Source organism: Myotis daubentonii, chromosome 9 (genome assembly GCF_963259705.1).
Source record: "Myotis daubentonii chromosome 9, mMyoDau2.1, whole genome shotgun sequence".
Taxonomy (NCBI): Eukaryota; Metazoa; Chordata; class Mammalia; order Chiroptera; family Vespertilionidae; genus Myotis; species Myotis daubentonii.
In genome coordinates this window covers 81318111-81345233 of record NC_081848.1, presented here as the reverse complement: position 1 = coordinate 81345233, position 27123 = coordinate 81318111, and the positions used below count along the sequence as shown (strand labels likewise).

General features: G+C 57.5%; 6 protein-coding genes and 1 non-coding gene across 10 annotated transcripts; 3 read left to right on the top strand and 4 right to left on the bottom strand.

Moving 5' to 3' along the window:
* Positions 1-812: 812 nt before the first annotated feature.
* Positions 813-919, bottom strand: LOC132242501 (U6 spliceosomal RNA). The gene has a single exon (XR_009454665.1). It is a non-coding gene; the product is annotated as a U6 spliceosomal RNA (small nuclear RNA).
* A 434-nt stretch (positions 920-1353) lies between these two features.
* CDCA5 (cell division cycle associated 5) lies at positions 1354-5190 on the bottom strand. 2 transcript variants are annotated; one of them, XM_059710161.1, is made up of 6 exons: positions 5009-5188; positions 4766-4860; positions 4606-4671; positions 4492-4527; positions 3426-3848; positions 1354-3241 (listed from the first exon to the last, which is right to left on the bottom strand). In XM_059710161.1, the coding sequence occupies exons 1-6, from the start codon at positions 5052-5054 to the stop codon at positions 3161-3163; spliced, it is 747 nt and encodes a 248-aa protein (XP_059566144.1). In that variant the 5' UTR covers positions 5055-5188; the 3' UTR covers positions 1354-3160. The 2 variants fall into 2 exon arrangements, with proteins under 2 accessions (XP_059566144.1, XP_059566143.1); XM_059710160.1 differs by having other exon boundaries at positions 4492-4671; positions 5009-5190.
* Positions 5191-5271: 81 nt separating this feature from the next.
* Positions 5272-9888, top strand: ZFPL1 (zinc finger protein like 1). Its single transcript, XM_059710158.1, has 8 exons — positions 5272-5441; positions 5755-5864; positions 6165-6276; positions 8007-8200; positions 8298-8370; positions 8444-8587; positions 8817-8940; positions 9445-9888. Exons 2-8 carry the CDS (start codon positions 5763-5765, stop codon positions 9629-9631), a joined length of 936 nt encoding a protein of 311 aa, XP_059566141.1. The 5' UTR covers positions 5272-5441; positions 5755-5762; the 3' UTR covers positions 9632-9888.
* Positions 9859-10467, bottom strand: TMEM262 (transmembrane protein 262). Its single transcript, XM_059710165.1, has 3 exons — positions 10294-10467; positions 10090-10189; positions 9859-10012 (listed from the first exon to the last, which is right to left on the bottom strand). The coding sequence occupies exons 1-3, from the start codon at positions 10465-10467 to the stop codon at positions 9936-9938; spliced, it is 351 nt and encodes a 116-aa protein (XP_059566148.1). The 3' UTR covers positions 9859-9935.
* Positions 10468-13002: 2535 nt separating this feature from the next.
* Positions 13003-19626, top strand: VPS51 (VPS51 subunit of GARP complex). Its single transcript, XM_059710139.1, has 10 exons — positions 13003-13328; positions 13774-13903; positions 15825-15971; positions 16054-16273; positions 16383-17100; positions 17357-17572; positions 17764-17982; positions 18394-18515; positions 18614-18701; positions 19241-19626. The coding sequence occupies exons 1-10, from the start codon at positions 13104-13106 to the stop codon at positions 19499-19501; spliced, it is 2346 nt and encodes a 781-aa protein (XP_059566122.1). The 5' UTR covers positions 13003-13103; the 3' UTR covers positions 19502-19626.
* Positions 19627-19688: 62 nt separating this feature from the next.
* On the top strand, positions 19689-24675 carry TM7SF2 (transmembrane 7 superfamily member 2). 3 transcript variants are annotated; one of them, XM_059710152.1, is made up of 10 exons: positions 19689-19815; positions 20291-20487; positions 20592-20646; positions 20974-21168; positions 21247-21350; positions 22655-22774; positions 22862-23030; positions 23700-23780; positions 23866-23988; positions 24293-24675. In XM_059710152.1, exons 1-10 carry the CDS (start codon positions 19689-19691, stop codon positions 24451-24453), a joined length of 1332 nt encoding a protein of 443 aa, XP_059566135.1. In that variant the 3' UTR covers positions 24454-24675. The 3 variants fall into 3 exon arrangements, with proteins under 3 accessions (XP_059566135.1, XP_059566133.1, XP_059566134.1); XM_059710150.1 differs by having other exon boundaries at positions 19689-19983; XM_059710151.1 differs by having other exon boundaries at positions 19689-19983; positions 23866-24001; positions 24293-24430.
* A 152-nt stretch (positions 24676-24827) lies between these two features.
* Positions 24828-26565, bottom strand: ZNHIT2 (zinc finger HIT-type containing 2). The gene has a single exon (XM_059710153.1). The coding sequence runs from the start codon at positions 26082-26084 to the stop codon at positions 24870-24872; it is 1215 nt and encodes a 404-aa protein (XP_059566136.1). The 5' UTR covers positions 26085-26565; the 3' UTR covers positions 24828-24869.
* Positions 26566-27123: the final 558 nt, after the last annotated feature.

Sequence of the window (27123 nt, the reverse complement as noted above, 5' to 3'; positions counted from 1 at the left end):
AGATATATAGGTGGGAGGGAAAGATTGGCAAATCTTGGGCAACAAGGTGGCCTGGAGAGCTTGAGGTCTATCAGATTGAAAAGGGTCCAGAAACTGATGAACAACAACAAAAAAATCCAGACAGAGAAGCATCGATCAGACTGTCAAACCTCAGAGGGAAGGGGTAAGGGGGAGAGATCAACCAAAGGATTTGCATGCATGCATATAAGCCTAACCAATGGACACAGACACCATGGGGGTTGAAGGCATTAGCTGGAGATGGTGGGGGACAATCGGGGGATACGGACACATATATAACACCTTAATCAATAAAGAAAAAAAAACAAAGAGGGTCCAGGACTGAACCTAGGTGCCCTGACATTTCAGTGGAAGCAAAGAAAGGGGCCAGCAGTGTGGTGGCCCCAAGGAGGGTGCTCTTGGCCCAGGGTGCAGAGGCCTGAATCTGTAGCATTGCGAATTATGTGGTCACCGAGCAGTAAATGAGTGAGGGCAGGCACCTAGAGTACATGGGACAGAAGCAGCAATTTCCTAACATTTTTTTCAAGGAGCTTAACCTCAAAAGGAATAATGGTAGTAGCTAAAAGGAGAGGCTGGCCAAAACTTTTTTGGGTTAAGGTGGTTTCTAATAAAATGAACACAAGCCTGTTTAGGACTTGTAGGTGAGAGGCATAGGGCTCAGATGACAGAATTGGATCAAAAGCCAAAGTGGAAAGCTTGGCCTTGAAAAAAGGGACCTGCTTTCCTCTGGGTGAGGTAAGGAGGTAGAAGGGAGATGTGGGAAGGCTGTAGAAACTTAAGAATTTATTTTATTTTTAAATATGGAACGCTTCACGAATTTGCGTGTCATCCTTGCGCAGGGGCCATGCTAATCTTCTCTGTATCGTTCCAATTTTAGTATATGTGCTGCTGAAGCAAGCACGAAACTCGAGAATTTAAAGGTCTTGATTTGCTCGGACTAGGAGGCAAGGACAAATGTAGAGACATGATAAGACTGGTTTGTGCCACCTGCATGGAAATGCATGGCTATCTGACTAGTTCCCCAGGGGCTTCTGCACCAGGCTGGGCCAGTGTGAGGAGCAGGCTCTTGGGGACGGGTGACAGGAAAACAAGGGCTTGGCTCAGGATGGGGGGGTAGGGTTTGTTCCCAGGCTCTGGACGAAGCTTTTGGCAGCCTCACCCTGGAACTCCCCTTGAGGCAGGTAGCCCAGCCTTGGAAGAATGGTGTGAGCATCTGGATAGAAAGACATGGGGGATGGGGCCACCCTGTGACACCGCCCAAAGGCTTAGCTTCCTGGGCCTCACACCCTCAGCTCTGCCTTTGACCCAGCGGAAGAAACAATCTCAGAACAAACAAACTCTTCAACCAGGTTTATTAATAAAACAAAGAACATATTTTTCCCTTAAACTCCACATTCTTAGTTTTTCAGGAAGAAGTTTACAGCAATGACATCAACTCAACATCATCTGGCTACTCCTGATTCTACAGGACTAAAACAATTCTCAGGAGTCCTTCCCACCTGCCAGTGAGGACAAGAATTCTTCAGGTGTGGTCCAGTTCAAGGATATCTGGCCCACCCTGACAAAGGGGCTTGCTTGCAAGATCTGACAAAGCACAAAGCGTTGAACAGGTAGTCTGGGACTCCCAGGCATCGTAAAGAGTTTCATTAGCGCCGTTCAGGTAACTGAACCAAGCATATCTTCCCTGACACTCTGCTATTCACTAGCCTCTACTTCCACAAACCTGTAAATGTGCAAAGGTTCAAAACATGGGAGGTGGAGCAAAGTGTGGTTGGGCAGCCTTTGAAAGCACACCTTTTACCAGCATTGAGAAGAGAAATGGCGGGGGTGGGGTTCCCTGAAAGCACGAAGATGATCTTTCTCTGCCCCCTAGCTCAACTCCTAGCACCTGCCTCAGGCAGTGTCCTCCTGTGACAGGGCACTAAAGAAGCTGAAGGTTAACCCTGCTATCAACCCCTGCCCCTTCTGAACCGTGAGAAAAGCTTCCTAGAAGTTTACATGTGTAGCTGCAAAATGCTAGTGGGACTTGGACGGCTTAACTCATATGTTTTTGTTCTAGAGCTGAATAGACTGTGAACTTCAGTTTGTAAGAAACGGGTGTGCATGACAAGAGGGGTCACCTCCTGCCATGGGCCCCTTCCCCGCTGAGCCTCAGATTCTGTAGAGGCTGGAACCTGTGGTACCTGGTGCCACACCCCCAAATGCACCCTTTGCCCTACACAGCCAGCACTCCATCAGCCTTGTTTTTAACCAAATACCTCAACAGCAGAACACAGGAATGTAAAATACAGCTTCTAAGAAGTAAACGCCTGTGGTCCAAAGCCAACTAAGGCTTTCCCACACTCCTTCTAAACCCGACTCTACTGCCTGAGTGTCCAGCTTCTTCCTCAGACAGAACTGTCCCAAATCCACAAATTCTCTCCTGGACCATCTACAGAATCTAAGAAAACCCAAGCCTTTTTACATAGATGGAACCAAGCCACCAAGAGAAGGCAACTCAGGAGAGAAAGCCTGAGGCAGCTCTGGCTGCGGATGCCAGTTTCTTTTTTTTAAATATACTTTTATTGACTTCAGAGAGAGAGAGGTAGAGAGAGATAGAAACATCAATGAGAGAATCATTGATCGGCTGCCTCCTACACGCCCCACACTGGGGATTCAACACGCAACCCAGGCATGTGCCTCGACCAGGAATCGAACCGCGACCTCCTTGTTCATAGGCCGATGCTCAATCACTGAGCCACACGGGCTGATGCGTTTCTGTTGGGGCTGGCACAGGGCAGCCACACATCCCCCAGCAACAGGAGAGATGCTCTCACCCACAATCCCCAGCCCTGTAGCCTCCTCCGGCTGGGCTAGGGATTCTCCCTCCCAAGTCTGTTGCCCAACGGGAAGCTGGCCAGGACACTGCAGGAAGTGGGGAGGAGACGATGGTGGGTCACTGACTACAGCCAGGACACCGGCCAGGCGAACCCTATTTCCTACAGCTGCCACCACACAAACACTCAAGGGCAGACCTCACGTGCAGCAACAGCACATGCACAGGAGCAAGGCCAGGGAAGGGGACCCCAAGTGTCTGTTCCATAGGAAGAAGAGGCTATGTACAGGGGGAAGGAAGTCTGGCTAGGTGCACCCCAGTTTCATCTCATTCAACCAGGAGATCAAACTGCTCAGCAGCTTCAAACTCAGCATTCATGGCTGCAGCCCACTCATCCAGCTCCGATTTCTGGGGGAAGAGAAATGGGAGGCAGGTGAGTGGGGAAGAGGACGGAGCATGTCTACCCACACCCTGCACGCAAGTGCTGTCTTTCCCCAAAAACAACCAGAGCTGAGCCCCAGCCCAGCATGTGCCCCGGCATCTCCCAGTTTGTCTGCCTGACAGCAGAGGAAGGCCCCTGCCCCTCACTCACCAGGATCTCCGGCACCTTCTTCTTCTTCTTTTTCTCTTTCACGGGTGGGGAAATTCCGGGGAGAGTCGTGTCCGGGGCCCAAGGGTTCCCAGGGACCCTGGGGACTTCGGTTAACTTTGAACACACCAAAGGTGAGACTCCGGCCAGGTCTTCTGTCCCCAGCAGCCTCTCGAAGCCAAAGCAGGATGGGCGGCCTGGGGTGGAGGTGGAGGTGGAGGCACAGTGAAGGGGGTCCAGCCGGCTGTAGGATCGCCTGACTTTCTTGGACATTTCCAAGTCTCTGGTGTCCAGGTCTCCTTCACTGGAGTTTGACTCCTCTGGGCTTTGCACAGGAGTGGCAGGGACACTGCATTGCTTGAAGAGGTCCTCCTTAGAAGGCTCCTTGGTAGGAGGATTGTTTTCTTTTTCCAAGGAAAAAGCAATCTACCGGGACAGAAGAGAGAATGCCTCCCTGTTACTCAGACATATTGCTTCCAGGAGGCCCGAGGAGATTTAGGGTGGAAGGAAAGAGCCACTGGACATACACTTTTAAAAGGAAAAGAGGAGACGGGTCAGGAGAGAAAGGAGACTAAGATAGATGTGCGGAAGGGGAGAAAAGAACAGCCGGTCATTGCTTCTGAGGAGTGTGGTTTTGTGACTCAAAAAGACTTGCCACCACCTACTGGCGCTGCCAGCTCTGTCCCCAAAATGTGACCGGGGAATAAAACATAGAAAACCCGTCTCCATGGAGCCTTCTAGTGGAGAAAAATAGATAATACGTAGGAGAGGGTGGGAAGAGATCAACCAAAGAACTTGTATGCACAGCCCATGGACACAGACAATAGAGGGGTAAAGGCCTAGGTGGGGGGTGGGGCGGGCTAGAAGGGAAATGGTGGACGACACCAGGGTATCAAGACCCAGTAAGTCTAAGGAGGAAGCAAGATCAGCAATGCATACAGATGTCCAAAGGCAAACTTTCAAAATACTGCAAACAGCACCCCCCGCAGATGTGAGCGGCCACCACGCCCCCTCCCAGCTCCAGAATGTCCTGGACTCCACGCAGCAAAGCAGGTGAAAACGAACTCACCCTAGGGCTCCTTCGAGGCGAGTGCACAGACGGGATCTGTGGAGACAACGCTAACGGATCACACAGCCAGCCCCCCATTCTGCTCCCCACCCACAGCCCCTCGCTCAGCCCTACCTTTACAGCATGAGCCACAATCTTCTTCAAGACGATGGGCTTTCTGACTGGAGTCGCATGAGGTGCCTGGAGAGGAGGGGTGACCATGAGTTCTACACTAGCCCAGGGGCCTCTGGGGAGGGAGGCGCCTGGGGAAGGGCCTGAGGAATCCCGGGCTCACCTTCGGCCAGATTTCAGGGAGGATGTTGGGAAGATCAGAGCCTGATTTCCGCTGGGACCTCCGCAGAGACTGCGTAGGAGGCGAGGCCCTTCGCCCTGGAAAAGAGACCGAGGTTCCCAAACAGGCCCGTCCGGGGCGCCTTCCCGGTCCGAGCCTCTTCAGGCGGTAGGGGGAGGGCCTCCCTCAGGGAACGGCGTCCCTCAAGCACCTGGGCCCCATCTCTCCCGCGCGCCCGCCGCTCACCGGAGCCCTGGGCGGCCCCGCCGGACCGCGTCCGCCTCTCGGACATATCTAGGTCTCGACCTTCGCCGCGCCGCCACCGAGGGTGGTGGGGCTCGCGCCAACCGCCAGGCTCCTTCGAAGCAGAAACGTTCGAACTACCCGCCTCGCCCGTGAGGAAGCGGAAGTGACGCAAGGCGGGAGGGGGAGAGACGGTCCGCTCTCCGCGTCTCTGCCCGTCACCACGTAAAGCGTCTCAGGGGCGGGGCCAGTGGCGTGCTGGCGTCATCAGCACGCGCCGCACCCGGAAGAGACGTGGCAGCGGAGGGATAGTCGGGGCGGCCGGCGCTGGAAAGAGCTGAGCCCGAGGTCGACGGGGCGCGGTGTCTACCCCTCGGACCAGCGCTCCTGCTCGCCGGGACCGGTGCCGCGGTGCATCAGTAACACTGAGAGTGGGGTCTGTGGAGAAAGGGGGCGGGGCCTGGAGGGGTGGGACCCAGGAGGCGCCCCTGGGGGCGGGGCCGGGGGTATCGGAGGGGCGCGGATGGAGGAGCCTGGCCGGGGCGGGATTCAGGAGGAATGAGGGGGGGTCTTCGGAGGAGGGATTTATGCTGGGGGCGTGGTCCGGAGTGAAGAGGGGCGCCGGGCCGGAAATTGGGGCTGGCACCAACAGGAGAGTGTCCAGGGGAGTAGAAACGAACTTGGCTGGTGAGTGCCTAAGTGGCGGCCACCAGAACCTGGCTCCCTACCAACTCAGACCCCTTCTTCAGGGTGGACCATGGGCCTTTGCAAGTGCCCCAAGAGGAAGGTGACAAACCTATTCTGCTTCGAACACCGGGTCAACGTCTGCGAGCACTGCCTGGTCGCCAATCACGCCAAGGTGGGGCCTTGAAAAGAGCGGCTGAGCAGGGCACTGGGAGGGCAGGTAGTATTGGCTTCTTCCAAATCCATGAGGGGCCAGGCGCTGGAATGGAAGCTAGAATGGAGGGCAAGGACTTCATTTGATGCATTGGTATCCCCCTAGTCCTAAAGACATAGTCTGGCACACAGTATGTGCTCAGTCAACCTTTATTGATTGGACAAACGAAAGACGCCTCTGCGATGAGAGCTAGACCATTGGGTCTTAGGTAGCTGGGTTGTGGAGCCCCTGCTCAGTTTTGACCTCTCTCTCCCACTCCAGTGCATCGTACAATCTTACCTGCAGTGGCTCCAAGATAGCGACTACAGCCCCAATTGCCGCCTGTGCAACACACCCCTGGCCTCGCGAGAGACGACCCGCCTTGTCTGTTATGGTGAGTCCTGGGGGTTTCAGGACAGGCCCAGCTTGGTGGCTGGGTTCCATGCGCTCCGCAAACAGCAGGACAGTGAGACTGCCTAGCTAAGGAGGTTGGAGCCCGAGCTCCCAGTCTTGCTGGGTTACTTACATGTTGTGTTTACTAAGGCAAGTCATTTTCCCTTCCTAGGCCTCAATGTCTTTCCCTAAAAATTAAAGCTGCTAGCCCTCCAGTCTTGTGGGTTGAGGGAAAATCAGTCAAACTTGTGGGTGTGTTTGTGTCTGTGAGCAGTAGCTGGCCAGACCAGGCATGAGCTGAAAGCATGGGGCTTTCAGGCATTCAAGATTCATTACTGAGCCCTGGCCAGTTTTGCTCAGTGATTAAAGTGTTGGCCCAAGAACTGAAGGATCTTGGATTCAGTTCCATCTTGGGCATGTACCTTGGTTGCAGGTTTGATCCCAGGCCCAGGTTGGAGTGCATGTGAGAGCCAACCAATCACTATGCCTCTCTCTTTTTTTATTGATTTCAGAGAGGAAGGGAGAGGGAGAGATAGAAACATCAATGATGAGAGAGTATCATTGATTGACTGCCTCCTGCACGCCCCCTACTGGGGATCGAGCCCACAACCCCAGGCATGTGCCCTTGACTGGAATTGAACCTGGGACCCTTCTGTCCACAGGCTGACGCTCTATCCACTGAGCCAAACCAGCTAGGGCTCAATGTGTCTCTTTCATATCAATGTTTCGCTCGCTCTCTCCCCATTCTCCCTCCCTCTCACTCTCTTAAAAATGAATGGAAAAATCCCCAGGTGAGGATTAAAAAAAAAAGATTCTTTGCTGATTCCAAGATTGAACAGAGAAGAAATGGGTTCCCCACAGTAAAGTCTGCTGAAAGAAGGCAGCAAACGTGTCATGACATTGACCTGACTCTGGTCTAAGAGTCTTAGTTCCACTTTTTTTGTTGTTAAGCCTCACCCAAGGATATTTTTCGATTCATTTTTAGAGAGTGGAGGGGAAGAGACGGAAAGAGAGAAACATCGATGTGAGGGAGACACATCAATTGGTCTTAGTTCCACTTTTTGAAGGAGCTAGTGCAAAAGAGTGAGCTCCACTTAAGTGTTTTTTAGTGTCAGGATGTGGGTACATGTGCATGAATTTTATGTGCATGGTGTCTTTACATAAGTGTTAGTGTGTTCATTAGTACTTATACGTGAGTGGGTAAACGTGTGTGAACATGACTATAAGTGTGTTGTGGAGTTGCAGGAGAATGTGTGGGTGAGGGCGCTCAAGTGTTAGCAAACAAGTGAACGTATAGGTGTGTATGTGTGAGGTGATGTGTCTGTAAGTACAGCTGCCAGGATGGCATTTGTGTCTGATTATGTATCTATAAGCCCAGGTATATTTGTGCTCATGGGTGTGTACAAGCACAAGTGTGCCTGTGTGCATGTCTAGGAAGCTATTCTGAAACTGTTGTTGATTGGCAAATTCTTCCCACCCACACCCACGCCGCAGTGGGCTGGGGAACTTTGTGGCATCTGTTTTGACTTAGGGCGATGGCGGTAGCCAATAAGGCTGAAGGCTTAGGGAACACTGATGACATGGACCTAGAGTGAGGATGGGAAGGAGGAGGCTCTGGGCTACACGTATGTGTGTGTAGATCCCTGCAGGGGGCTGGGGGCTGTTGCTGGGCGAGGAGCCTAAAGTGTCTTCTTCCTCATGCCTCTTCTCTGCTATTTCACGGGCCCTAAGATCTCTTCCATTGGGCCTGCCTCAATGAACGTGCTGCCCAGCTACCCCGAAATACAGCGCCTGCTGGCTACCAGTGTCCCAGCTGCAGTGGCCCCATCTTCCCCCCAAGCAACCTGGTTGGCCCTGTGGCCTCTGTGCTGAGAGAGAAGCTGACCACGGTCAACTGGGCCCGGGCAGGACTGGGCCTTCCTCTGGTGAGAGTCCCTCTGTCTGTCTGTCCATCTGTCTTGGGCCAAATAAGGGAGTGGGGACAGCACTGAGCAGCCTGGTGAGACAGGTTCCTTCCTCCAGATCGATGAGGTGGTGAGCCCGGAGCCCGAGCCCCTCAACACTTCTGACTTCTCTGACTGGTCCAGCTTTAATGGTGAGTGGTGGTCTCCACCTACTGTTGGGGCCCTTGCCTCCCTGCTCTGCTGACAGCTGTCTTCCTGCCACAGCCAGTACCTCGGCACAAGAAGAGGTAGCCAGCACTTCCACTGCCCCCGCCTTCTACAGCCAAGCCCCCCGGCCCCCTGCGCCCCCCAACCGACCTGAGCAGCACACAGTGATCCACATGGGCAGTTCCGAGCCCTTGACTCACGGTGAGCCAGGGGATTGTCTGGGCCAGGGGAGTGGAGTAGGGTGGAGGGAGCTCAGGGCCCCAGAGACCCACCAGAGGGACCCTTCCTCACTCCAAGCACAGACGTTACCTACCCACAATTCTGAGATACAATGTCAGGCTTCGAAGGGCCAGGATCTCCTGCCTCCCCTCGCACCCTGCTCTGGAGCAGTTCCCTGAGCCTGTGAATGCTCGTGGCTCTGCCCTTGCAGCCTCGGCCCCAAGGAAGGTGTATGACACACGGGATGATGACCGGGCACCAGGCCTCCACAGGGATTGCGATGATGACAAGTACCGTCGCCGGCCTGCCCTGGGCTGGCTGGCCCAGCTGCTCAGGTACACCGGGTTACGTGGGGTAGGATGCCAGGAAGCGGGAGGAAAGGCAGGGAGAGCCAGAGGCCCCGGGCACAACGATTTCATGACAGAAGGGGCTTGACCTGGGTACCCCGTGTTGCGGCTGTGTAGAGAGGCTTCAGCTTGACAATAAAAGTCTTGGGTCTGCCCTCTCGGGCTCTCACTTGGCCCTTACATACGAGGTTTGGATTCAGGCTCTCTGAGGCCCCTTCTTGCTTCAACACCATCCAGTCTATGCCTGTCCCCATGCCTGACACATTCCAGTTTCCAGAACAGTCATCGCCTCAGCTGGTTCAAGCTGCACAGTCACCCTTGTAGTGGGCAGGGACAGGGATGGTCATCCCCATGGCACACTTGAGGGAATGAGTGAGGCTCAGGAATGGTGGTGCTGGGGCCAGAAGATGAGCGTCATGACCAGGGCTCTTCTCCGGGCCACAGGGCCACCAGAGACTGGGGCCTGATCTGACTTTCCCCTCGTCCCCCCAGGAGCCGGGACGGGTCTCGTAAGCGGCCGCTGACCCTGCTCCAGCGGGCGGGGCTGCTGCTGCTGCTGGGACTGCTGGGCTTCCTGGCCCTTCTTGCCCTCATGTCTCGCCTGGGCCGGGCTGCAGCTGACAATGATCCCAACCTGGACCCACTCATGAACCCTCACATCCGTGTGGGTCCCTCCTGAGGCTGGGCCAGCCTAGGACCTGGGGCCCTGAAAAGGGGAGCTGGGCCGGTCTGAGGGCCCTATGCTGCTCCTCTCAAGTCTGAGACACTAAGATCCCAGACCCAGAGCCGAGTCCACTAGAGTGGCTGTAGGCTGGGCCTGGGGTCCTTGCAGATCAAGTGTCTGTCTTGACCTGCTTCCCCTGGGTCTCTGGCCTCCCACCCCCAACCCATGAGGGAGCTGACAGGTGGAAATAAATGGCAGACTTTATTCAAATTCCCAAAGCCTCCTTTTCCTTCCCCCTTCTCAACCCAGTCCCCCAGCCTCAGTGGCTCTCCTCCCGGTACTGCATGGCCAGAAACTCCAGGGACAGACGGTTGAAGAACATGGTTCCGTTGAGCACTGAGCGGAGGAGAGAGCCCCATTCAGCCTTCCCTGCCACTTCTCAGGGTTCCAGAGGTCCCCGTTCCCTCACTCACTCAGGATGGTCAGGGCAAAGCTCCGAACAAGCTTGTAATCTTCCATCTCAGCGTAGAGTGACCCCATGGCGGCCCAGTAGATGCTGATCACCTTGGAAAACTGTAGGCCCCATCCAGTGGGATAGTGACCCCCTGGCACAACCGGGGTTTCCGTCAGCCCCTGGGCCTCCCCCAACCAGCCCTTGAGCCCCTGCCCTGGCCCACCATCAGGACAACTGTGTAGCGGAAGCTCATGCGGTCGTAGTGGTAGGTGAAGCAGAAGTTGTACACGTCACTGGCGAAGATGCCCAGGTGCATGAGGAAGAGCAGCAGTGCAGCCACGGTGAGCATCATGCCTTTCGGGAGGAAGAGCACAGCAATGCGGTCCCGCCATCGCATCCTGGCGGCAGCACAGACGGATCGGTGGAGCTTGAGCGAGCAGACGACGCCCAGGACGAGCAGCTGACCCCTCTGCTTCTAGAGCGTGCCATCTCAAATAGCAGTGGGATTCTAGAACCAGGAGATCATTTAGGAGACAAGGTTCTAGAACACAGGCTGGTTCCAGCCAATACAGGCGTTTCCTGGGTGGCCAGGGGCGCTCTGAATTGTGGAGGGGCGGTGGGCTAAAGGTATAGATCAGTGGGGTCTTGTGTTGAAGGGACAGCGTCTCCGCATCATCCCACCTCTACACTGCATGTCTTCTCACCGAGTCCTCTCAACAGTTCCACTGAGGAGTTAGTGTGGGCACGCTACAGATGAAGAACTGCAGCTCAGGAAAGGGGGGGTGCGAGGGGGTCCCAGGTGAGGCGAGGCCTGGGCTCACAAGCTCCAGGTATTTGCTTCAACACCTAACAGAGAAGAACCGAGGGAAGGAGAGGGGTGGCAGACCTTCCATGGCTGTCCTGGGACCTTCCCCATGCCCCTTAGGTGTGGCCCTAAGAAAAACTGGTTTTCATCCTCTACCCACATGTGCAGGGACCTGATCTGACAGCTTCCCCCTCTGCCACCTTCCGGCACTCAGATTTTCACACCCACGTCTCTCATTCCAAGAGTCCCATGAGAAAGCTGGGGCTGGTGGCATAAATTCTATTTTACACACAAATCGGGGGTACAGAGAGGGCTTGTTAGCTCAAGCTTTCACAGCTGATGAGTGAGGGAGTCAGAACTGAGGCTACAATCTAATTCTACCTGTGGCTGTGGAATGAGAAGGGACCGTTAGAAGCCAAGAAAAAAACATTTCCTCCCTACATGTAAGAGGAAAAAACTCCCTGACCAGTGTGGCTCAGTGGTTGAGCGTCGGTCTATGAACCAGGAGATCATGGGTTCAATTCCTCACATGCCTGGGTTGTGGGCTCAGCACCTAGTGTGGAGCATGCAGGAGGCAGCCAATCAATGATTCTTATTGATGTTTCTTTCTCCCTTCCTCTCTGAAATCAATAAAAATACTTTTTTTTTTAACTGAAAACTCCAAGCCCTAACTGGTTTGGCTCAGTGGATAGAGCGTCGGCCTGCGGACTGAAAGCTCCCAGGTTCAATTCCGGCCAAGGGCATGTACCTTGGTTGTGGGCACATCCCCAGTTGGGGTGTGCAGGAGGCAGCTGTTCGATGTTTCTCTCTCATTGATGTTTCTAACTCTATCCCTCTCCCTCTCTGTAAAAAAATCAATACATTTATTTAAAAAAAAATAAAACTCCAAGACTGTCAACAAAGTAAGCCTGAAAAATGGCCAGAAATGGTGTAAAGGGACATGTAAGTTCCCAGCAACTAAAGTAGAAGAGGGAGGACTTAATGTTAAACTTGTCCACCCCCATTGCCACCTGCCTGTCTGCCCGGGACATGAGGTCCCAGGCCAGGTCATGGCCCAAAGTCTTTCGCCTCCAATGGGTGGGGTTAGAGCCTGACCTCTCTGTCCACGCTTGCTGCCCAGTGTCACTAATCACAACAGCCCCTCAGAGCTCCCTCCTGGCACGTTACAGGGGCGACGACCCAATGCCCAGCCATGGTCCCACTGTTGAAACAATTGTTTGCACCTCAGTTCTCCTTTGAATACAAATAAACCTTTTTATATTAGGGCTCCCAGCTCGATGCCATTTAGAATGTACATGTACATATATATGCTTTTGTTTATTTTAGAGAGAGAGGAACATCAATTGGCTGCCTCTTTCAGGCTCCCTACTGGGGATCGAGCTGGCAAACTGGACATGTGTGCTGTGCCGACTGGGAATTGAACCTCCAACCTCTCAGTGCACAGACCACGCCATACCAACAGCGTCCTCCCCTGCACCAAACGGTCGCGGTTCCATTCAAACTCAGCAGGTCTCGGTGTGAACTCCTAGTCACCCCGTCCTCTCGAGCTCTTCATCGTGGTGAGCCGGCCGGCACCTTTACCCAAGTCAAACCTGAGAATTACCGTCGTCTCCACTCGACCCCTCACTCAGCACATCCTATCAGTCACTTAAGATCTAAACACGGTACATGTAAGCGCACCAGAACTCCCTGGGACTTTTTAAAAAGGAGGTAGGTCTGGGGGAAGCCCAGTCTCAAAACCCACCACAGGTCATTCTGAGGCACGTCAGAGGACCAGGCTTCCGGAGGCTGCACTGTAAGTGCATTTAACTCTCGCAACTCCCCTGTGAAGAATGTACCCCAATTTGGGGAATTGGGGTGGCAATGGAACCCAGGCAGTGGCAGGAGGCCAGGCACAAGCTCTCTGGCTCTATAGAGAGCGGGTCCTGTCTTGGGGGTGGGGGGGAGAGCGGGGGAGCAGGGGAGCCGGGGAGCAGGGGAGCTGGGGAGCGGGGTCGGGAGCCACTACCTGCCTTCCCTCCACCTGAGAAGCTGGAGGAACCAGGGCTCTCTCGGAACCTCTTCGCTCGAGGAGGAAAGATGCGGGGGAACTCTAATCTGGAAGGACCCAGGACGGCGGGGGAAGGTTTCACCTGAAGGACTACCTCGTTTCCACCACTTTAGGATTCCCGGAAGTGCCTCCTCCCAGGCCCCTTCCCAGCCTCACGCCGGGGGCTGCAGTGGGGGCGATGGCGGCTGCAGCCGCGGGGCCCGGCCCGGGCTCTGGCCCCGGGGACTCCCCGGAGGGGCCCGAGGCCGAGGCTCCGGAGCGTCGCAGGAAGGCGCACGGGATGCTGAAGCTTTACTACGGCCTCTCGGAGGGGGAGGCGGCCGGGCGCCCCCCGGGGTCGGACCCCCTGGACCCGACAGACCTCAACGGTGCGCACTTCGACCCGGAAGTGTATCTGGACAAGGTAAGTGTATGTGGGGGGAACCAGGCCCCGATATAGTGCACCCCCAGAACATGCTGCCGACTCTGTTACGGAGGTGAAAGAAGCAGGGGGTCGTGAAAGTAGCCGACCCTCGGCCAGGCAGCCGGCGCGAAGGGAGCCCGAGGGGGCGTGGGAGGGTCTGGGTGGGTCTGAGCCCCTGAGCTGACAGGCGGGTCGCGGGCGTGGCCCCGCCGCTCACAGCTCGGGGCTGAGCCTTGGGTGAATCTGAGGATTTCAAAGGCTGACAAACCCCAAATATGGTTCCCCAAACCTATAGCTCCTGAGCTGTGCCACTAAAGACGCCATTTCGGGTTCCTGACGGGGGTGGGGAAAGGGTTTTCTTGCACCGAAAGCCTTCCAGTTCGGGGCAAGGGTTGGGGACACGAGAACCCTCTGACCTGAGCGCTACACACCCCGTCTCCTCCAGCTGCGCAGAGAGTGCCCCCTGGCCCAGCTGATGGACAGCGAGACGGACATGGTGCGGCAGATCCGGGCCCTGGACAGCGACATGCAGACCCTGGTCTATGAGAACTACAACAAGTTCATCTCGGCCACAGGTGAGTCCCCCGGGGACGCGCCCTCTCCGTCCCACCTCCCCGGTTCCTCCCCTGAGGGCTGTCAGGGGGTTTAGAAGGAGGAGATCCAAATTCCAACTGCTCTCAGAGTGTTGTGGTTTTTTTAAAAAATATTTTTATTGATTTGAGAGAGGGAGAGAGATAGAAACATCAATGATGAAAGAGCATCATTGACTAGCTGCCTCCTGCATGCCCCCCCCCCCCCCAGGGATGGAGCCCGCAACCCGAGCATGTGCCCTTGACTGGAATCGAACCCGGGACGTCTAGTCCACAGTCCAATGCTCTGTCCACTGAGCCAAACCAGCCAGGGCCAGTGTGTTGTTTTGAGCACCCAGGAGAGGAAGGAGAAAATGAAGTTAATGAATCTGCTGTACTTGGAACACCTGGCACTAAGGATGCCTCAGCCAGGGTTAGCTCCTTCCATTCGTGGGAGCTTTCTTCTCTGGTCCAGGTCTGTCCTGAGGATGGGCTTGCCTCTACCCTCCTCCCTTCCTTCTTTCCTTCATCCTTTCCTTAATTCCCAGAGAGGAAGGGAGAGGGATGGGAAGAGAAGCATTAATGGGAGAGGAACATCATCAGTCGGCTGCCTCCTGCATGGCTCCGACTGGGGAAACCAGGAATCGAAGCAGCAACCTGTTGGTTCCTGGATCAGTGTTCAACCACTGACCCACACCGGCTGGGGCCCTTTCGTCTTTGTAATTTTTTTTTTTTAAATATATTTTATTGATTTTTCACAGAGAGGAAGGGAGAGAGATAGAGAGTTAGAAACATCGATGAGAGAGAAACATCGATCAGCTGCCTCCTGCACATCTCCTACTGGAGATATGCCCGCAACCCAGGCACATGCCCTTGACCGGAACCGAACCTGGGACCTTCCAGTCCGCAGGCCGACACTCTATCCACTGAGCCAAACCGGTTTCGGCGCGTCTTTGTAATTAAGCAAAGAAACAGAAAATGTGTGCTATTAAGGGGCACAAAGATGCCCTGGCTGGCTAGCTGTGTTGGTTCGAGGGTCTCTCCAATATGCCAAGGTTGCATGGTCAGTCCCTGGTCAGGGGAGGCAGTTCTTGCTGAGGACCAGGGGAGGGTGGCACAGATGAGGCAGAGGCGAGAAGGTGGAAGTGAGGCGGTCAGAGAACAGAGAGTCAAGGATGTCCCCCAGGCTCATCTAAGGGGTGTTGGAGTCCACAAGGAGGTGACTGATCAGAACCGAGAGGCATGGAAGGAGGACACAGGGACAACAACGGGGAGGGGGATTGTTGGATGGCATGGTCTTCAAAGAAGCAGGGGTCTTGCAGGGAGGAGGAGTGGGACTGTCTGGGAGCGTTAAGGGGCCAGGCCCTGAGGTGCCTGGGTGTGGGAGGAAGAACAGCCTCCTTGGTCAGGTTTCTGTTGGACAAAAGGGAAAGACCCTTCTGAGAAGACCGACCATGTTCTGGAGGCAGGTGGAGGGTTTGGGAAGTCTGAAGGAGATAAAGGTGGACAAGTATTTATTGTCTCCTCAGTGCCAGGCAGTGCACTGGGCACGGAGGATGCCCCTGGGAAAGAGCAGACAGGTCTCTGCAGGTGCCCTGCGCCCTCCTTTGGCTCTGGGCGTCTCCCGGGGGCAGGAACTGTGAGTTGCCTCCCCACTGCCCCAGGGCTGGGGGCACACAAGGGGTGCTCGGAAAACACCTGCTGCGTTGACATGATACCCCTCCCCCACTTACTGGGACCCAGCACCATTGCAGCCGCATCACGCCAAACGTCAGTGCAGCCCTCAGTGCCTCAGGGCGGTAGTGGGCTCAGGGCTTTTGGGAAGAGGGCGCGTGTGAGAGCCTGTGCTGTGCCCTCAGGCTGAGTGCTGCGCCTGTCACTGCGCCCCCCCATCTCCTTTTCCCTCTCCTGTGCCTTTGCCCTGCAGACACCATTCGCAAGATGAAGAATGATTTCCGGAAGATGGAGGATGAGATGGACCGGCTGGCCTCCAACATGGCTGTGATCACAGACTTCAGTGCGCGCATCAGTGCCACACTGCAGGACCGCCACGAACGCATCACCAAGCTGGCAGGTGGGCGCTGCCTCAGAGAAGGTGCTAAAGTGGGCCGCCCTCGGGGTTTTGAGGCTGACACCACCTGCCCTCACCCCCTCAGGGGTCCACGCTCTGCTGCGGAAGCTGCAGTTCCTCTTCGAGCTGCCCTCGCGCCTCACCAAGTGCGTGGAGCTGGGCGCCTACGGGCAGGCGGTGCGCTACCAGGGCCGTGCGCGAGCCGTGCTGCAGCAGTACCAGCACCTGCCCTCGTTCCGTGCCATCCAGGATGACTGCCAGGTCATCACAGCTCGCCTGGCCCAGCAGCTACGACAGCGCTTCAGGTGTGGCCTCTGGGCCCCCATCTTACCCCTGCCCTGCACTTTCCCTTCTCCCCCAGCCCCACCCCAAAGTCTGTCTTCTTGCTCTACCCTGCCATCTTCCCCCCGGTAGGGAGGGCGGCTCCGGTGCCCCTGAGCAGGCGGAATGCGTGGAGCTGCTGCTGGCCCTGGGCGAGCCCGCAGAGGAGCTGTGTGAGGAGTTCCTGGCACATGCCCGAGGGCGGCTGGAGGAAGAGCTGAGAAGCCTGGAGGCAGAGCTGGGGCCCTCCCCTCCTGCCCCTGATGTGTTAGAATTTACCGACCGCGGAGGCAGCGGCTTTGTGGGTGGCCTCTGCCAGGTGGCCACAGCCTACCAGGAGCTGTTTGCGGCCCAGGGCCCAGCAGGTGCGGAGAAGCTGGCGGCCTTTGCCCAGGAGCTGGGCGGCTGCTACTTTGCGCTGGTGGAGAGGCGGCTGGCGCAGGAGCAAGGCGGCAGTGACAACTCGCTGCTGGTGCGGGCACTGGACCGCTTCCACCGGCGCCTGCGAGCACCTGGCGCTCTGCTTGCTGCTGCTGGGCTGGCCGACGCTGCCACGGAGATCGTGGAGCGAGTAGCCCGGGAGCGCCTGGGCCACCACTTGCAGGGCCTGCGGGCGGCCTTCCTGGGCTGCCTAACGGACGTGCGGCAGGCGCTGGCTGCACCTCGCTTGGCCGGGAAGGAAGGCCCTGGCCTGGCCGAGTTGCTGGCCAATGTGGCCAGCTCCATCCTGAGCCACATCAAGGCCTCGCTGGCTGCTGTACACCTCTTCACCGCCAAGGAGGTGTCTTTCTCCAACAAGCCCTACTTCCGGGTATGGCCTGCCCCTGGGCACTTTCCTTTTCTGGGCATTCTTTTATTCATTCTGCAGATTGGTAGCCACCAGGGCACACAGTGCTTGCCCCCAGGCACTCTAGATGTGGTTTCAGGCTGTCATGAGGAATACTGGCAGAGCCTGGAGGGATGGGGAAGGGCCAGGGCATTTAGATTTAGGGTTCCAGCAGAGGATCACTAGCAGCCCCTGCCCAGAAGAGGGGACCTGCTGTATACCCGGCCCTTCCTCCTCACAGGGCGAGTTCTGCAGCCAGGGCGTCCGTGAGGGCCTCATCGTGGGTTTCATCCGGTCCATGTGCCAGACGGCTCAGAGCTTCTGTGACAGCCCTGGGGAGAAGGGAGGTGCCACGCCACCCGCCCTGCTCCTGCTCCTCTCCCGGCTCTGCCTGGACTATGAGACGGCCACCATCTCCTACATTCTCACCCTCACTGACGAACAGTTTCTGGTGCAGGTGAACTTCCAGCTCATAGCAGGGTAGGGGGTGGTGGTGCTGGGAAAGCAGGAGGCTAGGCAGTGCCCTCATGGTCAGGCCAGCTGCCTGTGCGCAACCCAACCTCCCCCATGCCCAGCTCCTGGTTGGCAGTGGCCCCTGAGCTTCCCCCAGCACCCACTACCTTTTTGTCCTCTGCATCCCTGGCTCAGGACCAGTCTCCAGTGACACCTGTGAGCACACTGTGTGCAGAGGCCAGGGAGACGGCACGGCGGCTGCTGACCCACTATGTGAAGGTGCAGGGCCTGGTCATATCGCAGATGTTGCGCAAGAGTGTGGAGACGCGGGACTGGCTCAGTACCCTGGAGCCCCGGAACGTGCGCGCTGTCATGAAGCGGGTGGTGGAGGACACGACGGCTATTGACGTGCAGGTGCTGGCCAGGGGAGCCCGAGGGTGCAGGGCGAGGGGGTGTTGGGAAACACCCTCTGAGGGTCAAGACTTCAGGGGCCAGGCAGTATCTGCATCTGTGGCCTCATTCCTCCTCAGCCCCAGATTGTGGCATCATCACCCCCATTCCTATGAGGAAGCCGAGGCCGAGTCACCCAGAAAATAAGGGCCTCAGTGTCTTTATGTCTTGCCTTTACCCCACTCCACTACTTCTGTAAATAGAGCCTGGGTAACAGTGAGGTACCAAGCCTGGACTACCTGTGATTCTGGTAACAAGTGTGACTTGTAGTAAGTGAGTGTAGCTTAGGGCATCCTTAGCCCTTGCCCAGGGCACCTGGTGAGCTGGAGGTCCCCTGTACTCTGGCCTCTTTGCAGTGTCTCCTTCCACCACCAGGTGGGGCTCCTGTACGAAGAGGGTGTCCGCAAGGCCCAGAGCAGTGACTCCAGCAAGAGGACCTTCTCCGTGTACAGCAGCTCCCGGCAGCAGGGCCGCTATGCACCCAGCTATACACCCAGGTCTGCTGGTCAGACTAGCCCCTGGGGGAATGGACAAAGGTTAACGGGTGCAGGGTGGGCTCTGAATGCTTGTCTCCCCTCCCCCCCCCCCCATCCAGTGCCCCAATGGACACCAACCTCTTGAGCAACATCCAGAAGCTGTTCTCTGAGCGTATTGATGTGTTCAGCCCTGTTGAGTTCAACAAGGTTTGAAGTCACCAGTGAACCCCCTTCCAGGGTCCCCACACTGGCCAGGGAGCCCTAGCATTCTGTCCCCCCAGTCTTTGTCCGAGGGGTGTTTCTGGGAGCGAGTATCCAGAGCCCCACCATCACCATCCCATGGCCCTTTGCCCTGACCTTGGTGTGCTCCCCGCCTGGGTGTGGGTGCTGCTCAGTATGTCTCTCTGGCTCTTGTGCTGTTTCCCACAGCAGTCCTGGGTCCTCCCCAGGGTTCCTGTTCACACCATGGTCTCAGTCCCGCCCAGCCAACCCTCAGGGACCCCGTGTTCTGACTCAGTAAACCCCCAGTCCTCCTGTCATTGCTGACCCCCATCTCTGCCTATGGTTCCTGGGCAGTCCCTGTGTTTCCCTCCAGATGACGAGGCTAATCTTGTATCCCTCCCTCCCTCCCTGGGCTTTCCATGCCATTGCAGCTACTGGCATCTTACTCTGTCCCTGGCCCTAACGTGGGTGCCCTTCCCCCACACCCACTGTCCTGAGCTGCATCCCCGTGTCCCTTCCTGCAGGTGTCAGTGCTGACCGGCATCATCAAGATCAGCCTGAAGACGCTGCTGGAGTGTGTGCGGCTGCGCACCTTTGGGCGCTTTGGGCTGCAGCAGGTGCAGGTGGACTGCCACTTTCTGCAGCTCTACCTGTGGCGCTTCGTGGCTGACGAGGAGCTTGTGCACCTGCTGCTGGACGAGGTGGTGGCCTCAGCTGCCCTGCGGTGCCCGGACCCAGTGCCCATGGAACCCAGTGTGGTAGAGGTCATCTGCGAGCGCGGCTAGGCCAGGCCATTGTCATGCACAGGCTGGCCAGCTGCCCCAACCCGCGCATCCCTGGACTTCCAGTCCCCGCGGCCCTTCCCCTCTTACCGCAAGACCCGAAAAATAAAGATGTGCCGTCTCCTCCCTCTCGCTTGCAGGGGCGGGACTTGAGGGGGTGGAGTTGTGAGGCTGAGACTCTGCCTCCGAGATGCTTGCGTCGGACTCGCCCCCAAGAGCCGATTGGCTGATCTGCTGGGCTCAGGATGGGCCGGGGGCGGGCCCGTTTAAAGACCTCAGGGTGGACATGCGCTGTGTCCGAGCGCCGCCCGGGACAGGTGCTGGCCACACCACAGGGACGGATTCCTCGCGTCACCAAGCCCATCTGGGGGTTGGGGTGGAGGGTGTTCCCTTGGCGGATTTTTGTGAACCCCCACCTCCCGGCGGAGTGGAGACCATGGCCCCTCAGGGCTCCCGGGCCCCGCTGGAATTCGGGGGACCCTTGGGTAATGGGGCAAAGAAGGGGGGACCTGGGGCCAGAGGCTCCTCAAAGGGAAACTGGAGGGGTGAGCTACGAGCGGGATGGGGCGGAATCGGGGGGCTTTGAGGGGTGTCCGGGGGCAGGGGGTTGTGGGAGTGTCTGAAGATGGGGGGGGGGGGTCTGTGGAGTGGGGGGAGTCCGGAGGCGGGACCAGGAGGAAGTCAGGGAAGGGTGCTGAGGCTGGGAACGGGGTGTGGGCCCCGGCGATGGGAGGCTGACGGGGGTGGGAGAGTTGGGGAGCGGACCCCTGACGCGATCGGCCCCTTCCCCAGGCGCTGCGGCGCTGATGCTGCTGCTCCCCGCCACCATGTTCCATCTGCTCCTGGCGGCGCGCTCCGGGCCGGCGCGCCTCCTGGGCCTGCCCCCCCACCTGCCGGCGCCCGGGGCGCTGTGGAGCCCGGGGGCGCTGCTGCTGTGGCTCACCTGGCTGGGCCTGCAGGCGGCCTTCTACCTGCTGCCGGCGCGCAAGGTGCCGACCTGCCTCGCGGACGCGCGTGGGAGGAAGGCGGAGGGTCGGGCTCAGCGAGAAGAAAGGCACCCTCCGCCCTCATCGGAGCCCCTTTGTACCTGCAGATGGCTGAGGGCCAGGAATTGAAGGACAGGAGTCGCCTGCGCTACCCCATTAACGGTGCCTGGGGCGGGGCCTTCGCTGGAGTTGCGCGGGTGGGGTGGGGCTGCAGGTCTAGGGGATCAACCCGACCCGGGCTCTGGTGCCTGCGCCGCCCAGACAGACCTGGGGTCTCTCCTGCACACCACGCCCCTCCACCTTTTCCTGCCGCATTTGCTGCTGCTCTCGCCACAGCAGCCGCTGACGTGACCTAAAAGCTAAGGTGTCAGCCAAGTGGCTTGGGTCGAGGTCTGTGACCTCTTGGCTTAGAGCAGTGTTTGGCGGCGGCGGGGGGGGGGGGGGGGGGGGGGGGCTAGTCCTCAGGACTCACCCTGTGCTGGGGTTCAGGCTTCCAGGCCCTGGTGCTGACAGCCCTGCTGGTGGGCCTGGGGGTGTCGGCTGGGCTGCCCCTGGGAATGCTCACGGAAATGCTCCTGCCCTTGGCGTGGGTGGCCACCCTCACGGCCTTCATCTTCAGCCTCCTCCTCTATCTGAAGGCGCTAATGGCCCCTGCCTCCGCCCTGGCACCTGGAGGGAACTCAGGTGAGAGGGGCTCCAGTGGGGACAGATGGAGGCGGACAGGGGTGCTAGCTTGCAGCCTCACTCTCCATTGTTCTCCAGGCAACCCCGTTTACGACTTTTTCTTGGGACGGGAGCTCAACCCGCGCTTCGGTTCCTTTGACTGCAAATACTTCTGCGAACTGCGGCCTGGCCTCATCGGCTGGGTATGCTGGGCATGGCCCAGTGGGACCTGTGCCAGCAGGAGGGGTGGGGCGGGTGAGCAGTTCCTGGGCAGGACAGGTGCAGTATTGCCCAGACATCATTCATTCATTCCACAAATATTTGTTGAATCTAATATGTGTCCTAGGAAATACTGTAGGTGCTGGGATATAAGAGAAAATTACAGAAAAAAAAACCTGTCCTCGTGGAACCTACATTCTAATGGGAAAGACAGACAAAAAAAGTATATATAGCATGTCAAGGGATGCTGCGTACCATGGAGAAAAGCAAGTCAGGAAAGAAGAGGTGCAATTTTTTTTAATCCTCACCAAGGCTATGTTTCTATTGATTTTTAGAGAGAAATACTGATGTGAGAGAGAAACATTGTTCCGTTGCCTCCCAACCAGGGGTGGAAACTGCACTGACGGGGAATCAAAATCCAAACTTTTTGGATGATGCTTCAACCACCTGAGCCACCCAGCCAGGGCGAGGTGCAATTTTAAATGAAGCAGTCAAGTGCACAAATCTATTTCAAGAAGGGAGAGTGGTCCTGTGCTGCTTGCTCGTCAAAGTAGTGCGGAACTTAGATCTGAGCAGAGTTTAGCAACCTGTCCATCACTGGTGTCTTTGACTGACATACCAACTGTGTTTCTTGGTGATAGTCAGTGCTGGACTGTGGTCAGGGTTTCCCAAAGGTTCCTCATGTCACCCTGGAACCCTCACTCAGAGCCAGGAGGAATGCCAAGTGCCAGGCTGTGTCCTGATCTATGAAACAGGATAAAGAGCTTCTTCCTTAGACTATTATGAGGATTAGAAGGGGTAACAGCACCTAGCCTACTGCTGCCAGATGGGGATGCTCACTACAGGCTGACTGCTAGCCACCATTGTTGAGCACTTACTGTATGTCACTCCCGTGAATCCTCAGGCAATTCTAAGGACAGGTCCGTAATTATTTCCATTGCCACCATGAGGGTGGGGAAGGCGGGCCTTAGAGAGGGTAAGCAACTTGCCCAAGCGGGGAAGCTAATTCAAAACCAGGTCTGTTTTAACTCTCAAGCCTGTAGCACCCGCCTACGCCCCAGGCTGCTCTCCCAAAGGGAACAACACTACAGGATAAGGCGAGAGAAAACAGCTGGAAACACCTCCATTGCAGGCTCTCTGGGAACGGGCTGGGTTCATTTGACAAATAGCTGGAGAGTTAGTGGCTGACACTTAGATGGGGAGAAGCTGGCCACTGCCCGACCCGGGTGCTGCCCACTCAGTGGAGATGGGGTAGGGACAGACTGTGCTGACTCCTCCCAACCCCCAGGTCCTCATCAACCTGGCTCTGCTGGTTCAGGAAGCAGGACTTCGGGGGAGTCCCTCCCTGGCCATGTGGCTGGTCAATGGCTTCCAGTTACTCTATGTGGGTGATGCCCTCTGGCACGAGGTGAGCTTGGATTGCTCAGGGGAAGAAGGGGAAACTGCCTGAGGACCTTGTAGGGACTACGAGTGCGTCTGGGTCCTGTCCCTGCAGGAAGCTGTACTCACCACCATGGACATCACACACGACGGGTTTGGCTTCATGCTGGCCTTTGGGGACCTAGCCTGGGTACCCTTCACCTACAGCCTGCAGGCCCAGTTCCTGCTGTACCACCCACAGCCCCTGGAGTTACCCACGGCCTCAGTCATCTGCCTCGTCAATGGTCAGTCAGGATCGGGCAGCAGCCTGGGTGCATGCATCATTCTCCCTCCCCTTTCTTTTTTTTTTAAAAATATATTTTATTGATTTTTTACAGAAAGGGAGATAGAGAGTTAGAAACATCGATGGGAGAGAAACATCGATCAGCTGCCTCCTGCACATCTCCCACTGGGGATGTGCCCGCAACCCAGGTACATGCCCTTGACCGGAATCGAACCCGGGACCCCTCAGTCCGCAGGCCGACGCTCTATCCACTGAGCCAAACCGGTTTTGGCTACCCTTTCTTATGTTTTATATATTTTTATTGATTTCAGAGAGGCAAGGAGAGGGAGAGATAGATAGAAACATCAACGAGAGAGAATCATTGATTGGCTGCCTCCTGCACGCCACACTGGGGATAGAGTCCACAATCTGTGTGCATGTGCCCTGACCAGGAATGGAACTGTGACCTCCTGGTTCATAGGTTGACACTCAACCACTGAACCATGCCAGCTGGTCTTTCATTGTTTGTTCAGCACCCACTAGGTAGGTGCTAAGCATCACGCTCTCCTCTAAAGCTGGGGGCTGGGTCCCGGGGTCCAGGCAGACTGGGTTTAGGCTGTGTGGGGATGATCAGGGTCAGGCAGAAGCCTGTGGCCCTCAACCCTGACTGCCTGCTCATGCTTTCCCGCAGCTGTTGGTTACTACATCTTCCGTGGAGCCAACTCCCAGAAAAACACCTTCCGAAAGAACCCTTCTGACCCCAGAGTGGCCGGTGAGCTGTTTCTAGGTTGCCATGAGTGAGGTGGGGCAGCTGGGCTTCCTGGGGGTCACCCATCCCACTACCTGTCTTCCCCCAGGCCTTGAGACCATCTCTACAGCCACGGGGAGGCAGCTGCTAGTGTCTGGGTGGTGGGGTATGGTCCGCCATCCCAACTATCTGGGAGACCTCATTATGGCTCTGGCCTGGTCCTTGCCCTGTGGTGAGTAGCTTGGGTAGGTACTGCATGTGTGTGTGTGCGGGGGGGGGGGGGGGGGCAGATGGATTAGAAACCACAGGATACCCAGTCTGGGTGTAGAATGAATAGGGGTGCGCCTTAGTGGAGGGAGTAGTCAGGGGGCTGGAGATGGACTCAGGATGTGACTGGGATAGACAGCACTGTTGGCACCTTGCTGCAGACCCGAGACCTTTCACTATTGAGCCCTGATGCCCATGAGCTATTAGGTATGGAAACCTTTGTGAACTGGGGGTCTGGCTGAGTGGTCACAGAGTCCCCTTCCCCACAGGGGTGTCCCACCTGCTGCCTTACTTCTACCTCCTCTACTTCACTGCGCTGCTGGTGCACCGTGAGGCCCGGGACGAGCAGCAGTGCCTGCAAAAGTACGGCCTGGCCTGGCATGAATATTGCCGGCGTGTGCCCTACCGAATTGTGCCTTACATCTACTGAAGTGGCTCCACCCACCCAAGGTCGAAGCCCGTACCCACCCATCTGCCAGCACACCCTGCAGCAGGAGCCCGGGCCGTCTGGGACTCTGGGACTCAAAAGCCTGCACTCAGTCCGGCCGAGCTCCAGCAGGCAGGATGACAGCCTCAGAGCAAGAACATGAAGGCAGTGCCCAAAACGGAGTGGAGCTTGCTCTTCCTTCTTGGATAAACATCTGGAACCCTTGGTACCACTTCTCTCCCTTTCTGGGACAGGGGTGTTTAAATCTTGGCTGGGTCAGCCCTGATTAGGGAGAGGTTGAGAGGTTTGCGGGCCCAAGAATCTGCGGGTGGGCGGGCACAACAGCCATCTCTCAGAAACGGGCACTCCCAACAAGGTCAGACCATTCACAGGTTTATTGATGACAAGGAGCCCACAGTTCAGCCAGGGAGTTCCTCAATGAGTGTCCTCGGGGCAGGTGGTAGGGGACCTCCCCAAAGCCGCTCCAGCTCCCCAGTGAGGGCTGCCACCTCTTCCGCCGCTACAGCGTGAGCTCGGTGGGCCCTGGCACAGTCCAGAGCCAGGGCTGGGAGGGCCACCTCATTCTCGTTGGTCCAAGCCATCAGGAACTGGCACTTCTTTCGGGCCCGGTAGAGGCGATCTCGCACCTCAGTAGCCTCGGCCCGTTTCCGGGCCCGGCCCAGAGTCTGCACCAAGTGCCCCAGGGCTGCCAGCGTGTAGCCCTTCTGGTTGGCAGGGCCCTCGCCCAGCAGGATGCGGGCGGCCTCGCGCATGGCACCCCGTGTGCCCAGGGGCCCCGGGGGATGCTCGCCCGCTTCAAGCACGTGGGCGGCGGCCTGCAGGGCTTCTTCGGCAGAGGCAAAGGCCTGCTGGGCACCCAGGGCTCCCGAAACGCCGAGCAGCGTGGCACAGAAGTCGGTGAGCAGCGCATCGTCGCCGCCATGATACAGGACAAGGGTGTGCGCATAGGCGAACAGCACGTTGGGCAGCTGGAAGCGCACGAGCGGCGAGACCCTGCCGCGGCTCAGGCTGGCCAGCGCGGGGATCCGGGCGGGCACAGCGGGCGTGCAGGCCCCCGGGGCGTCTCCGAGAGCCGTCTCCGCGGCGGCCGGGGACTCCGCGGCAGCGGCATCCCTCGCGGGTTCTGGCGGCGCCTTCGCAGGGTCGGGCTCCAGCTCCGCGGCCTCCCCGCCCGGGGTATCATCCAGCTCCTCCAGAAGTCGTGGCCCGGCCCCGCTCCCCCACCACCACGGCCGCCACGGGGGCAGCAGCCGCCCGGCCTCGCCACGGTTCAGCAGCTGCTCGAAGGCCGCCTTCTCGGCCGGGGATAGCCGCTCCCAGAGTCCCAAGAGGCCGCCGGGCGCCGGGCCCGGGCTGAGGCCTGCGTCCTGCGGCTCGTCCTCGGTCTCGCGTTGCTGGCGCAGCCGGCGGAGGGCGCTGGCTAGGCGGCTGGGAGAGGCGCTGCGGCCGCGGAGCTCTCCCAGCACCTGGTCCCGGTAGAAGTCTTCGGCGCAGGTGCCATGCGCCCGGTAGCAGCGCAGCGAGCAGTAGGGCACGTTACAGCGGGGGCAGACGTAGCGCGCCGGCTGGGCCTCGGCGGCCGGGCAGAAACCGCAGGGCCCGGCCGGCTCCATGGCAACTGGCGCCGCCGGCCACCCGCGAACGCAGAGGCCGCAGCTCGGCAACCTCCGGCGCTCCTCGGTGACTTCCGCCTCTCGGTGGGGCCCACCGAGCGCCTAGTGAAAGCTCCCCGAAGACTCTCGGCAACTTCCGCCCACACTCGGCATCCAAACCCCGCCCTCACGTCGAGGCTGGGCAGGCGCAGGAGGCGGTGGTGAGGTGGGAGCGCGGTACCAGCCCCAGCGCGGCCGCTTGGCGCTGCAGAGCGCAGAGGCAGGAGTCGGTCTTTGCCACGCACCTCCTCTGGGCCGTTAACTGTGCCGGTCCCTGCGCTGTAGGGACCGCCATTATACTAGACAGCCATAGAGAGGACAAAGGGGAGAGAGTGGAAAGGCCAAGGTGGGGTACCTCGCCTAGACTGGGTGTGTGTTGGCGGCATTTTCCCTCTTCAAAACAAAGCAATATTTAACAAACATCTGAGCTCCTGTTTGATTTCCGCCTCCAAACCTATCGTTCACCCACGTTAAAGTGGACCACGTTGAGCAGAGATTCGGCCCAATCATAATGGAGCTTAGTTTGTGGTAGAGTGGGGAGTTGGTCCAGGGCACCCCTGTTAGTAAGCTCTGGTTCTTTAGCCCCTCATCTTGCACATCCAATCCCAGCGACAGTCAGTTCTGCCTTCAAAATACCTTGTACTTATTTCACTATCAATCATGTTTCTCTACCAAGATCGGGATGGGTTTGATGACCTGCAAGTCTGTTTAAAGTGAGTTGATGAGTGAAGCAGTGAGACAATCAAGCCTGTTCATTTTTTTACATCTCCACCACCACTGGTGCTCCAAGTTCCTTGCCAATCAACTGGATGATACCCCCTTAACTTTCTTGCCGGCCCTCCAGAAAAATCAGCCAGCTGAAATGTTAGGTCACAAGTCAGTTCATATCAGGCCCTTGCTGAAAACCCAGCCCTGCCCTTGATGACTCTCCACTGTATTTGGACCTAAACTCCACTCCATGTCTGACTGCGGTTCTTTCCGCTAGAACTTTCATCATCTT

Coding starts and splice junctions, on each gene's coding strand:
- CDCA5 (XM_059710160.1), bottom strand. CDS start 5,054: ATGTCCGAGAGGCGGACGCGGTCCGGCGGGGCCGCCCAGGGCTCCG. Junction 4,861..5,008: donor CGGGGCCGCCCAGGGCTCCG/GTGAGCGGCGGG, acceptor TCTCTTTTCCAG/GGCGAAGGGCCTCGCCTCCT. Junction 4,672..4,765: donor TCCCTGAAATCTGGCCGAAG/GTGAGCCCGGGA, acceptor CCTCCTCTCCAG/GCACCTCATGCGACTCCAGT.
- ZFPL1 (XM_059710158.1), top strand. CDS start 5,763: ATGGGCCTTTGCAAGTGCCCCAAGAGGAAGGTGACAAACCTATTCTGC. Junction 5,865..6,164: donor TGGTCGCCAATCACGCCAAG/GTGGGGCCTTGA, acceptor CTCCCACTCCAG/TGCATCGTACAATCTTACCT. Junction 8,588..8,816: donor TTCCGAGCCCTTGACTCACG/GTGAGCCAGGGG, acceptor CTGCCCTTGCAG/CCTCGGCCCCAAGGAAGGTG.
- TMEM262 (XM_059710165.1), bottom strand. CDS start 10,467: ATGCGATGGCGGGACCGCATTGCTGTGCTCTTCCTCCCGAAAGGCATG. Junction 10,190..10,293: donor GCTACACAGTTGTCCTGATG/GTGGGCCAGGGC, acceptor TGGGGCCTACAG/TTTTCCAAGGTGATCAGCAT. Junction 10,013..10,089: donor CTTTGCCCTGACCATCCTGA/GTGAGTGAGGGA, acceptor TCCTCCGCTCAG/TGCTCAACGGAACCATGTTC.
- VPS51 (XM_059710139.1), top strand. CDS start 13,104: ATGGCGGCTGCAGCCGCGGGGCCCGGCCCGGGCTCTGGCCCCGGGGAC. Junction 15,972..16,053: donor ACGCATCACCAAGCTGGCAG/GTGGGCGCTGCC, acceptor TCACCCCCTCAG/GGGTCCACGCTCTGCTGCGG. Junction 18,702..19,240: donor GCCCTGTTGAGTTCAACAAG/GTTTGAAGTCAC, acceptor CCCTTCCTGCAG/GTGTCAGTGCTGACCGGCAT.
- TM7SF2 (XM_059710150.1), top strand. CDS start 19,689: ATGCTTGCGTCGGACTCGCCCCCAAGAGCCGATTGGCTGATCTGCTGG. Junction 20,488..20,591: donor ACCTGCTGCCGGCGCGCAAG/GTGCCGACCTGC, acceptor TTGTACCTGCAG/ATGGCTGAGGGCCAGGAATT. Junction 22,775..22,861: donor GTGATGCCCTCTGGCACGAG/GTGAGCTTGGAT, acceptor CTGTCCCTGCAG/GAAGCTGTACTCACCACCAT.
- ZNHIT2 (XM_059710153.1), bottom strand. CDS start 26,084: ATGGAGCCGGCCGGGCCCTGCGGTTTCTGCCCGGCCGCCGAGGCCCAG.